We start from the raw sequence: 12,809 nt of genomic DNA on the forward strand, positions 1-12,809 counted from the left end.
AATTCAGCTGTTTTCAAAATTTTGGATTTGGATTTTTTTTTATTTATTTTTTTTTTACAAAGGAAAATTAAACTATGCTATAAAACAGATGCTGTGAAATAGATCCTTATAAGCTCAGTCTTCCAACTAGTAATACTTTTAGAGGAAACAACATCCTGCATTTCAGTTACTTATGTTTTAGCCTTTTCCAGGCAAGAAAATGAGAGCTTTCACCATTTGGAGGATACAGTTTCTGACAGATTAATAAGAACTGCATATATCTCAAAGAACACCCCAGTAAACACTCCTGACACATGCATACCATCCAATGTTAATGATGATTTCATTTTCTGGCCTTGATTCTCAAAATTAGTTCTGGGAAATTACACATCTACCCTGTGCAAGTGATTACTGCCATAACATATGGAAACCAGACAGCTAGGCATGAATGAACAAAGCTAGATATGTAACTACATACACACAGATATATGTTTGTACAGATAGTTCCAGTCTCAAAACTGAATACTGAAAATTAATTGCACAGTTGTGTAATTTTTTTCATTTTATATTTTGCCTACCCATGCATAGAGCTACTTCTGAAAACTAGCCCTCCAAATGCAGGTACTAAGTCCTATTCTTTCAGATCAGTTCCCATTCTCACCCAGAACATGCATCCTTGTAGTCTGCTTTTCAGTATTTGATCTATAATACACTGCACATTTTCCTTTGCTGAGGCAGATGACCCACTCTTAAGAACACTATAGGTGAGTGATGAAAGGTTGGAAATTAGTTCACACTTGAATATTTCAAAATACATACCAGCTAAGGCAAGTGCATATCAGGGAGAAACCTAAGTTTCTATGAAGCAGGGTTTGAAGCTGAGTTCCCACAATTTTCAATTGCTGCAATTAACATGTTCAGCACATCTCTCTACCCAGGATTCGGAGATGCCTGTCACAAGGTCAGCTGGTCCCTTCCAGCTCCTGAGTTCAGGCTAGAAAGAGTTCTGAGTATGGTGACCTATAGAATAAAGATGAACTGAAGCCTGGGCAGGAATATCTGAGTCCTGGAAAAAACGGAAAGAGAGAGATATAGGCCCTGCAGGTTTCCTGGTAACAGTCACTAACAAGGAGGAAAAACAGGAAGAAGAATGGAAATATGGAAAAGGAAAAATGAATTAGGAAAATGTGCTCAGCCTTCCTAAGAACTCCTGGGGGAAAAGGGGAGTTTGAAGAACTTTTCTGTAGGTGGTGAATGGTGTTGACTCCAAAATGAAATGCTTGGAACTACCATTTACTTCAGATTCCCTTTCATTTTGTTACCAGATAACAAGGGCAACTTCTAAACACATGAGCTTCAACAACAGTTGCTCTCTTTTCTAAAAGAGTTTAAATAGGAGACTAACTTCTGTGTATCCAGCTTGAAAATTCTGCTTCTCATTTTCTCTGAAAGTTTTCTTTTGTAGCGGAACTCGCTGGATGAAAAGAGTATCAACTCTTCTAGAGCTAAAAAAATAAGTTCTGTGGAGCAGCAAGTTTTTCAGTCTTTACATGGAATTAGGAAAGTCACAGGATAAGATCTTTGAATACGAACAGAAAGAAAGATTTAAGAACAGAAAACAAAATTTAAGTAGAGAACAGATGAAAATTAGAACTGCTTTTGCTTTCATAAAAAGAAAAAGAACATAAAAAAACAATTATTCAAATTCCTATACCCTTATCCAGGTTCTTCTGAAACCTTGCTCAGGCACAGTCCCAGGGAAGTGAATCCAAAGTAATTGTATAAAAAGATACAAGATGCTGTATACTGGCAAGTCTATTGAATCAGCCAGTTCCACTGGATTTGAAAACGCCAAAAACTCTCCCTACCTCCCAAAAGCAGAAGGGCTAAGCAGCCTTTCTTTTCTTGTGCCAAATCATTCAACAGCAGTTTTCATGAACACCACAGAATAAAAACTTAGTTGCACTCACAAGCTTTGTTTCAGTATTTATTTTAAAAACAGAGGTAGAAATGCCAGAAATGCTAAAGAAAAGCCAGATCCTGCATAAAGTGCTGCTACTGAGAAGAGGCTTGTGTTCCGTGAAGGCTTCCCACTGCAGCGAAGAAGTTGAGGACTGTACTGCCTGAATGCCAGGAAATGCAACACAATGGATTTGAGAGATGTCTGACATTACAACGAATACGGGTATGCATGATTTCCATTACAGGGAGTGAGTGCTGCTTTGTATGTATCACCCCATGAAAGTTATGAGGTAAAACAGATATATGAAGTTTGTGTTTCACAGAAAGTATTCTGCGTCTGCTTGGTGTCAGTTGGGGGATATCAGAGCGATGAGTTAATATTCTGTGTTTAGGTGCCTTACTCGCTTCCCAAGTGACATGGTGGAACACATTCAGGGGCTCATTAAGTTTCCAGCCATTCCTAAACAGCAACAGGTGCTTGAGAAACGTTTCTCCAGCATGTCACAGACAGCTTCATCACTGTCTTGGAAATAACTGACTGCGCTTGTGTTTCCTCCATGGCACCAACTGACAATGAGGAGAGAACGAAAAAGAACAGGAAGAACTCTCAAAACATCCGCATGTGTGTAGTGAATGGGTCTAGAAAAGTAAGTGATAAAAGACCCTGCTGCATACTCTGAATTCAGATATGATACTTGGATGTCTGTCCAATATTACTGTTCATTCAGACTCCAGTATCACGTTCAACCAAGCTCTAACAGGTTCCTGGGAACATTGATTAATTAATTGAAATGGCATTATAAGAAGCTGAAACTTTCCCAGTGATTAGTATTCATTAATCCTTTAAGTAGTTTGGCTACATGTTCAAGCATACTGGACTGGATGCCTTGGGAACCTTCTTCAACCATGAGAAGATGAGATGTAGCTGGAAAGATATGGTCCACTGCCTGGCATGGCATTTATGTTTTCACAGGCTGGTTTAGTATTTGTAAAGAGTGCTATGTATGTGCAGAGCTACCTAAAACATTTCATAGTATAGCCTGTCACTGTCGAGAGATTCATTCACAAGAAAGCAAATTTGTAGTTCAACTAACAGATTTAAAGAAAAAGAGACTTCAATTCCTTACACAATAGTCAAACGGTAAATATTTAAGACCAGAACTACATCCAAGAGTTTCCTCTGTCTAGACTATCCCTATATCTAGATCTTCTTTTCTTTACATGGAAGTACTAGAAGATACTAAAGGAAATTCTTTCAAAATTAGGCAACACAGAGCCTTCTCTTGCCTCTTTCTTCTCACCTGTCTTGTAGATGCCTGTACATATCAGTCCGTCAACATCCGACAATTCCAATTTATGTTTAGAACATAAAAGCTCTGTAAACATGACCCTCAGACAGCTAGTCCGTTCATTTGAAATCACCTGTGTGATTTGAGTTGCTGTATATCAAATGGATATGAACTTCTGCTATTTATTTATCTAATTTCCAGAAAATATATTTTCCCCATTCCTTGACTACTTGGCCAGTTGAACAAAAGTTTGAGCTATATCCATTCATCTACAGGAGTTAATGCATGTCAGATGCACTTGCCACCCAGGGCTAACCTTTCAAACCTGCTTGAGAAATGTGTTTTACCAATAACTCAGGGCAAAAGCCAAAAAACAAATAGAATGTGTTAATTCCTAGAACATCATAGGAAGACACAAATTTGGAGAATGTTCTGTAATTCCAGTTATACAAGACTGAAGAAAGATCAAAAAGTGCAGTGAGAACCCTAAAGATTTTTAGCTGCAAGGGATCTCAACAGAAAATTTTGTAGAAGACTTTTGAGTGTGCATGTGCATGCTTGCATAATGTAACAGAAACTGCAGGGGAAAATACTGCAGAAAACAAGAATAGTAGCAACATAATACCAGCAATACAAGAATATTTAGTTTTTCCTACTGGGAAAGAGATTAAGTAGCTACTGCCTTGTATTGAACCCTGTCACTTTCTCCTACATGCCCCTGCTAGCGTTTTGCTTGGGTTGCCAGATGTCCATCTCACAAAGTTTGGGAATAGCCTGCAAAATCCCTGCTGAGAGCTAATGTGCTGGCACGCAAATGCACGAGAACTCTGTAATCCATTTAAGTCTTAGGAAAAACTTCCCTTATGGAAACTTCTTACAAGCTGTAACAAGTCCCTAGATGTTGTAATGACATTGTGTGACGTTTGTACTATGTCTGTTGCATTATGCCACTGCTGCATATCACTATTAAGATAGAATAGCAAAGACATATCTTTGAGAGTTTTATAAAGTCCTGATGGAAACAGACCCCAAAAGCCCTGAAAAAAATGTAACAAACAACAAGGAACAATCAGGGAGAAAAAAAAAAAAAAGTCATTGCTCCAAATAAGATTCCTTTCAATTTTCTGTGGAAACACCATGATAGCACCAACAGATTGCAAGTCCAGACAATTGGATTCCCTCCATGCTGAAGTTTCTCATGCAGTCACTGTTATTTCAAAGTAGCTCTCAATCAACATCAGTTCACTGGAATTGGGATATCACTAAGGTTGTTCTTGGGAATTGATGAGATGATTTTACCATGGTGATACATAAATCTTTGCTAAAACAGAGGCTGAGAAAAGGGGCTAAACTACTGCTTTTTCATTGCTGATGAGTGCCCATATTCCTAACTCAAGCCATTCTCTAGTTTCTGCTACCACTTCTCATGACACAGATATAGTCTCTGTGACAGAAAATCTAGGCTTTTTTCTACAGGCTCCTTAATTAAACAGAGTTTAAAAATGCCTTGAATCAAACAGCACCCATCCTGCAAGTCTGATGTGACCACATCTTCTTTGCTCTCTCCTATGCATGTTCTGCCAGCTTGCTTGTTACCACCCTAGGGTGCATCTAGCCACCTCAATGCAGAATTGCACTAGATGGAGTTTCTTCACTGAACCACAACTAGTCTCCCTCTGGCCTAGATTTTTAATAGAAGCTAGCATTCTCCTCAAGGATTAATATTTGACCAAATTATTCCATTTCATTCTGCAGGCAACTACTATTTTTCCACTGTATCCACTGACTTCTGAAACAAATTTTCACTGGGCAAAACTGCCACACTTCATCCATTTTTTCACTTCACATTTTGCCTTTCAGGTGAATCGGAAAGCTGCCCTTCTGAGCCGTTCTTACCACCAACAAATAAAGCTTAACAGTAATAATTTTCCCAGAGCAGAGACTCAGATTTAGACTTTTTTATTTACTTGCTGATGATATGGATGGACATGCATGGTCTGCATGAACACAGAGTCCCCAAAGACCAGCCGTAACTCCAGCTGGTTTTGGCAAATGCCCCCAGAACACTGGCACTGACCTCCAACTGAGCTACCTGTTTGCTCACTGTTAAAGTAAACAGTATAAGGATTGCTGTCAAAGGTCCTTAAAAAAATACAGTTTCATCACACAAAGGACTCTGCTCCTACATGATCTTCACTAGTCAATATAGGGTTCATTCTCACAGAAAATGAACAACCTCCCTGGGAACTATATTTTCAGGTATTACAACATACAAACTTTAATATGCATGTTCAATTCTTCCCATAATTCACTAGTAACACAGAAGGGACATTATGCTTCAATACTGTGGCTATTCCCAGGTCCCTTGATAAAACCACTGCAAATGTTACATTCCACGAGATAAATCCTGAATCCTACCAAAATGGACAAGAGTTTGGCCTCTGGCTTATCCCCCTTGTTATTGGAGAAATGATATAAACTGTCTCCTGAGGTATACATAGGCCCATGCCAGAACGCAAAGAAAAAATTTCAAAGAGATTTTGTTTTCTGAAAGAACAGTCTTTGCCACGAAGGAGAAGCAACCACTCTAATCTGCACTCAGAATATGTGAAGCCACTCACTTTGTGCAGCATTATAGAGTTACAGCTCAAACTGTGCAAGTGTCTGCAACTCCCAATGCAACCACTTATGCTAGAACTAAACCAACCACATGTCTTTTGTATCAACGTGCCTAAAGATCCCAGACAAACCGGAAGCCAGGGACTAAACCGGGTATTAGGTCAGGGACTGTAGCTAATACTGAATAGAATCTTATTAAAACATTTTGACTTGTCAGTGGAATCACTGCTGTGTAATGGAGCACAGAGTATTTTTGTCAACAGAGCCAGTTCTCCACAGCCTGTGTATAATTAATGCAGTTCTCTAGCTGGAGGCATGGTAAATTCAGTAGACTATTGCGACTGGAAAGCACCCATCAGAGTGGAAACCAAGTAAAACTTTGAAAACAAGCCTCTTCCATTAAAAAAAAAACCACAAAAAACCAAAACCCTACTATATTAGATTATTTTTTAAAGCACTAGAATGCAATGTTCTACTTCACATTTTAATGTAAGATGTACTGTTTGCTTACTCATAGACACTTTAACGAAGTTTCCATGTGAAACCTTTCTGTGACAATCCTCAGTTCAATACCAGAGACTCAGAAGAAGATACAGCACAAGTACAGTAAGTCCATTTTAGCCACATTCTTGCAGTCTCCCCCTCTTTGTGGTGTCCCCCCAATACAACAGAGACTACAGTTTATTTACCTTTATCCCAGGGAGTCCAGGAAGCCCAGGAAGACCTGGTTCACCCTATACAGGAAAATTACATAATATTACAGACATTATTCAGTTATGGTCACGATCCAGTGAACACCCCTGTATATTCTGCAGCAAGATAAAAGAGCATAGATGACTGCTAGTCGGTTCAAGCAGGACCGATAATTTTCAAAATGAGTGACTTAAATGTACAACCAGTAAGAGTCTTGTTAAGGCTCTGGGAACCTTGGATGTAAAGATGACACCCAGGCTGAAAATCCACATCAGGAAAGCCAAAAATGAATTCATGTTAGCCTTCACCAAAAGAGAAGAAAACAAGCAGCACTGGTTCATTTTACACGCTGCCGTTTCAGTTCCATACTTACGACAGATGTTTAATTCTGTTCCATTTTCAACTCTGAGCTAGATATTGTGCTGTGTAGCTGTCTGATTTAGCTACAAAGCAATTCAGAAGAGCTTGGTTTAAATTGTACAATTCAGGCAGGACTGCCTAATTGTAACTGGGCCATCATTTTTATAGAGCTATCCGTAGCATCATTTCAGTGCTTGCTATTTATCTGTGAATATACATGCTGTCATGAAGGATAGTAGGAATGTAACCTTCTATTGCTTTACTCAGAAATGCCTTGCTTATTTAAAATTGCAATGAAAAGACCTATAGTACTGCATTTGCAGGGGTAATTTTGTAACAGGAATTGAAAACTGAATGTATTAATTTTGAAATGAAGTTGATACTAGTCTAGAACAAGAATGACAACATTTGCACAAATGGCCGTTTTGAGATAGCTAAATGGAAAGATGTTGTCTAGGGAAATAAAGATGATGAACAAAAAAAAAAGAGCAATAACACATGAAGAAAACATTATTTTAAAGGCTGGAGATTTTATTTTAATACAGAGATGGATTCTAACCAGCACCTTGGATCTGAATATTCCCTGAACCTTCTGGAAGCTCAGGTCTGAACTCTGAAGCCAGCTTTTACCTTTATAATGAGTTGAACTATATTCCAGATTTTGTACACTTCAGAGCTTTATAGAAATCCAGATTTCAACTCTGTGGTTTGGGCTGATTCATACAGATTGTGCTATTAAAATATTTTATGTGTGTATATACACAGACATACATTCATACACTCACATATACACATGTATACATACACAAACATAAACACATGTATACATAATATAGATGTTCATCAGACTACAGTACCCAAAGACACCTCTTTGAGGGTGTAATATTAAATAATTTGAAGCGCTAATAACAAAATTACATTCTGCCACAAACTGAAAAACATAATAGAGGGTCTGCAAATCACTTTACCAAATGGAGTGATTTTTAAATGTTATAGAAGGATCTGATAATAGCTGCTTTGTCTATTTCATTTACTCCATAATTTTAACTGTTCACATTGCCTAAAAGCACAGGAAAGATTCCAGTCTCAAAATATTAACTATACAATCAGATGAAAGAATAGAGGCTAGGGTACCATTTTCAATAGATACTATTATTTCTTGATATGTTGCTTAACACTTTCTAAAGCAGAAAATGAGTTGTCATTCTTGCAAAAGGATAACCCTATAAAAGGCCTCCATTGCACTCATTCCTGACAAAATGCTAACTTGAAAACCCCACTCCTTTGTCTTCAGGTTTCTTATATGAGTAGCCATACATACCCCACTACTACTGTGGCCTTTTCTCATCTAATTGTGGAGGCACTAAATTTCACTTCTAAGCACAGCATTTGAATAATTATAAGTGATAATCTATTAGTATTGCTGCAGTAGGTCACTGTTTAGTCTTGGGACAGAGCTAACCACCATAGACCCACACATAACAAGCAGAAAGGATCCAGCAAAGCCCATTCAGAGTCATAGTAATCTAAAACAATTAAAACGCGCCTCAAAGATACATTAAACATCACGAAACACAATGAAATCGCTAATGCTTCATTAGAATTAGTATTGTAAATGAATGCATAGTATTTTCTTTTCTGGACCTTTCCTGATGCAAAAAATCTGAGTATGATTTATGAGAAGAATGATTTTTAAAGAAACCAAGGCTGTATACTAACTCCATCTCATAATGCTTAGGTTGGCAGGGCAGGTCATTCCATCACCTCTGCAATACATATGGCACACAACAGCCTTGACAAGCCATTGAAATATCATCACATTTCATTTCATGTAAGTAATATTCAGGTGGACAGCTCTGGTTCCCTCATTGTCTCTTCTCTTTGCCCTTTTACCAGGTCTCCCAGCAGGACCTGCCTCCTACTCTCATAAAAGGCAGCTGAAGGCACAGCATTCACTGTGTTCAATGTACTATGGATTCAAAGAGGAAATTCCCCAGCTTCAAAGGGCCTTATGCAGCACAGAGTCATTACAGCTCCTGCTGGACCTTTACTTGCAAAAGCCTCAGCTACACAGCACCCAGGGGAATTTCTTCCCCTGGAAAGAACAGAGCGGCATTACCTGGTCTACGTCCTTCCAAACATACCGCGTGCCTCTGACAGTTCGATCCCCCTTACAGGTATATGGGAAAGGGATTCTAGTCAATATTTATTTTCTTCCTACTGAGACGTAATAATGTACCATAATCTGAAGGTTAATATTCAGTCAAACATGCAGGGTTAACTTGTGATCACTCAGCGAGCACAGCCATTCTTTGTTAGTCTCACCAGCTGCAACTGGGTAAGCTTTCAATGCAAGAAGCATTCCGTGGCTAGAAGGGGAGATGGGTTAGTCTAATATTGCTTTTCCTGTTAATTAGTATCATCAGTCCTGTGCTTTTTTAAAATACAAAATGATCATACACCGAATTTGTACACGCCTTGGGCTGTTAATTTGTACTGCCTTGGGCTCATCCTAGTACGGGTAAGTGCCAGTAGTAACATCTGTGTAACATCGTTTATCACAAATCCAACAGAGAAGAAAAGGATAACTGGACATTTCCAACTAATACCTTTTGTCCAGGCCGTCCAGATTCACCAGGTTCACCCTAAAAGAAAAGAGATGAAAGACATGAGATCTGACAAAATAAACTAAAAATAGAGCTGGGGAAAACCATAACATTAACAGTACCCAAAATGTCTGCAACACTACAAAGTAACACAGACCAGCCACCCCTATTCTCCCTGTACAAGTGCTTTAAAACTAAATTACCTTAATTCCTGCAGCAGAAGAACCAGGGTCACCCTGATACAAAATCCACAAGAAATAATCACACTTATTACATATACAGTTTTTCAGGAAACAGATATAACAAAACATGCAAGAGTATAGCAAGATTATATAGCAAAATAACTATATAGCAAGATTACCTGTTCTCTGTGCTGCTACATAGGAGTTTACCCAATAAATTAGATCAGTGTGATTCAGAAAAAGAACAGTACTGTTTTCAAGAACTTGCAGAGAGATTTAGTTTCACTCATCCGAACAGCATAATAGTTAACCTCAAATTTCACAACTAATAATGTAGATGTAATAATTGCAGATTTTGTATAAATGTACTTTATAAAGCCAGAAGATGGGACATGCTTTGACATCTCTAAATTGCTGATATACATTAAAAATAATTTATTGCCATTTACAAAGAATACGAGCAATCTTTTTGACCTAATTCTACAGATGGCAAGTATCAGGTCTCAACTGACAAAGGTTTTTGTGCTAATGAAGGTTTGCCTTGAAAAAAAAGCCCAGTGACCTATGTGTTTATCCCCATCGGGACAGGTCACAGCTCTATTTCCACAGCTCTTCAGCATATTTAAACTGACAGTTTAATGCAGTTAAGTGTTATACTTTACAGGATGGGAGAGCCATAGTAATTTACGTATTCAGAAAAGGTCTCTTCTAAGGAGGCATATAGCATTCAAAAAGTTTTGCCTGTGTTTTGCTGGGTTGACTGGATTTGATAGGCAGTGATACGCACAAGGGCAGAGGATCGTGAGTGACCTGATGTTTTGGGCTTGTGTGGCACAGTTTTTTTGGTAGTGGGGGAGGGGCTGCAGGGGTGGTTCCTGTGAGAAGCTGCTCGAAGCTTCCCCGGCTCCAAGTCAGACCCGCCTCTGGCCCAGGCCGACCCAAACAGTGATGGTGGTAGCGCCTCCGGGAGAACACATTTAAGAAGGGGAACCTGCAGTGAGCAGTGGGATTGGAATGTGAGAGGAACCCCTCTGCAGACCCCGAGGTCAGTGCAGAAGGAGGGGAGGAGGTGCGCCGGAGGAGGGGATGCCCCTGCAGCCCATGGTGAGACGGCAGGCTGTGTCCCCAGCCCATGGAGGGGAGCGGGGGAGCAGATGCCCACCTGCAGCCCGGGGAGGACCCCACGCCAGAGCAAGGGCATGCCCCAAAGATGGCCGTGACTCCGTGGGAAAGCCCGCGCTGGAGCAGTCTGTGACTGAAGGACTGCAGCCCATGGAAAGGACCCACGCTGGAGCAGTTCGTGCAGGACTGCAGCCCATGGGAAGGACTCACATTGGAGAAGTTTGTGAAGGACTGTCTCCCGTGGGAGGGACCCCCCGGTGGAGCAGAGGAAGAGTGAGGAGTCCTCCCCCTGAGGAGGAAGGAGCGGCAGAGACAAGGTGTGATGAACTGACCCCAACCCCCATTCCCTGTCCCCCTGTGCCACTGGGGGGACGAGGTAGAGAAAATGGGGAGTGGAGTTGAGCCAGGAAGGAGGGAGGGGTGGGGGGAAGGTGTTTTTAAGACTTGGTTTTACTTCCCATTATCCTTGTTTTGATTTGATTGGTAGTAAATTAAATTTATTTTGTTTCTTCCCTAAGTTGAGCCTGTCTTTCACCCATGACCATAAGTGGTGAGTGATCTCTCCCAGTTCTTGTCTTGACCCACGAGCCTTTCTTTATATTTTCTCCTCATCCCACTGGGACTGGGGGTTGGGAGCGCGTGAGCAGCTTTGTGGTGCTTTGTTACTGGTTGGTCTTAAACCATGACACCTGGCCAAGGAAGCTTTTAGCTCCCAGTTTTGTACAACTGTCACAGGATCCTTAAAATTCTTGTATACTCTGCTGCATTTTTTTTCTTAAATGACACGCCAAACAAAAAGGAAAATAACTAAATTAATGAAAAGTTTGCTAGTCAAACTACATGCTGTTGAAGATGGCTAGAGTGCTTATATTTGAAGAACTGTCTCATTATTCGTTATTCAAAATAAATTTGGACTGTTCACTGAAAGTAACAGGTTCCTACACAGTAGCAACTTCAAGCTCCCCAGCAACCTGCTAGCGATTTACATAGGTATCATAGGAGCCAGAACTGTAATCCACTTTGAAGATGTATAAGCACAGTATAAATGCTTAATATTCTTTTTAGTAACATACAAATAGGGGATACCCATTCCTGATGGTTCAGCAAAGGTGCAGGAAGAGTTCTGTGAATGCCATAATTTTAAAGTTGGTTTGGGTATGGGGGCTTTTTGGTAATAGTTTTATAAAATTAAATGGTAGCAGATAACATGCTCACTGCTCTGAAGAATAGGGATAGATTTCCTCTACACAGTTACTGCAGTTTGCTCTCGTGTGAACAAAACATAAAAATCAGTATTATGAAAGATTGATTCATGTTTGGAAACCTGAGCTGCTTCATTTTGATAGACGTGCATGAGTGATACTGCCGATATCCCTTACAAGCGTGTACAACTGCAAAGCCTCAAGGACTTTTTATAGCTATAAAGTGGCAAAGCAACTGGTAAGAGACATTCACCAGTTAAACATTTTAAAGGCTAATGATAGATATGGGGAAGATAAGACACAATATATTTATAAACCACCTTCATGCAAGAATGCAAATTAATATGTGATTAAAGAAAAAGTTATGGTACAGCATGTTCTCAGTTCTCTGATGAGTCAGGCAGTTTGGAAATGAAGAAATTTTAGCAGGGGAATATGCACACAGGAGGAGGATACTTGGTAATTTCTAGGGACCGAGGCTACAGTAGAAGAGTAGAAGCAAGAACTCAAGTCTGGCATTGACACTGTCTTCAAAGTAAGACAATTCAGAAAAGACAGTTTCTTTCTTAAGTCACAGGTCAAGAATTAGGCTACCAAGTCTGTGTTTCTAAAAGCCACTAGGTACAGCAGCTCAAAAAACAAAGCTACATTAATGGCACAAACAGGAACCCATTCCTAAACCAAGTCTGAAACTGTTGTCACCTGATCTCTCTCACCATATAAACGAAAGTTTAGTATTTATCTCACAGAAACATTAAGCTGCTGCTCTTCTATAAGATCTGGATCTTTTTTTTT

At 39.7% G+C, this 12,809-nt stretch overlaps 1 protein-coding gene across 1 annotated transcript in view; it reads right to left on the bottom strand.

Moving 5' to 3' along the window:
- Positions 1-12,809, bottom strand: part of COL25A1 (collagen, type XXV, alpha 1) — a 307,286-nt gene that overhangs the window by 32,254 nt on the left and 262,223 nt on the right. The window contains exons 16-18 of the mRNA XM_010561056.1: positions 9,712-9,744; positions 9,512-9,547; positions 6,539-6,583 (exon numbers count right to left, since the gene is read on the bottom strand). Coding sequence (XP_010559358.1) covers positions 6,539-6,583; positions 9,512-9,547; positions 9,712-9,744 — 114 coding nt within the window. The remainder of the gene's footprint in view (positions 1-6,538; positions 6,584-9,511; positions 9,548-9,711; positions 9,745-12,809) is intronic.

The sequence above is a fragment of the Haliaeetus leucocephalus genome, unplaced genomic scaffold (genome assembly GCF_000737465.1).
Source record: "Haliaeetus leucocephalus isolate CR32 unplaced genomic scaffold, Haliaeetus_leucocephalus-4.0 Scaffold140, whole genome shotgun sequence".
NCBI lineage: Eukaryota > Metazoa > Chordata > Aves > Accipitriformes > Accipitridae > Haliaeetus > Haliaeetus leucocephalus.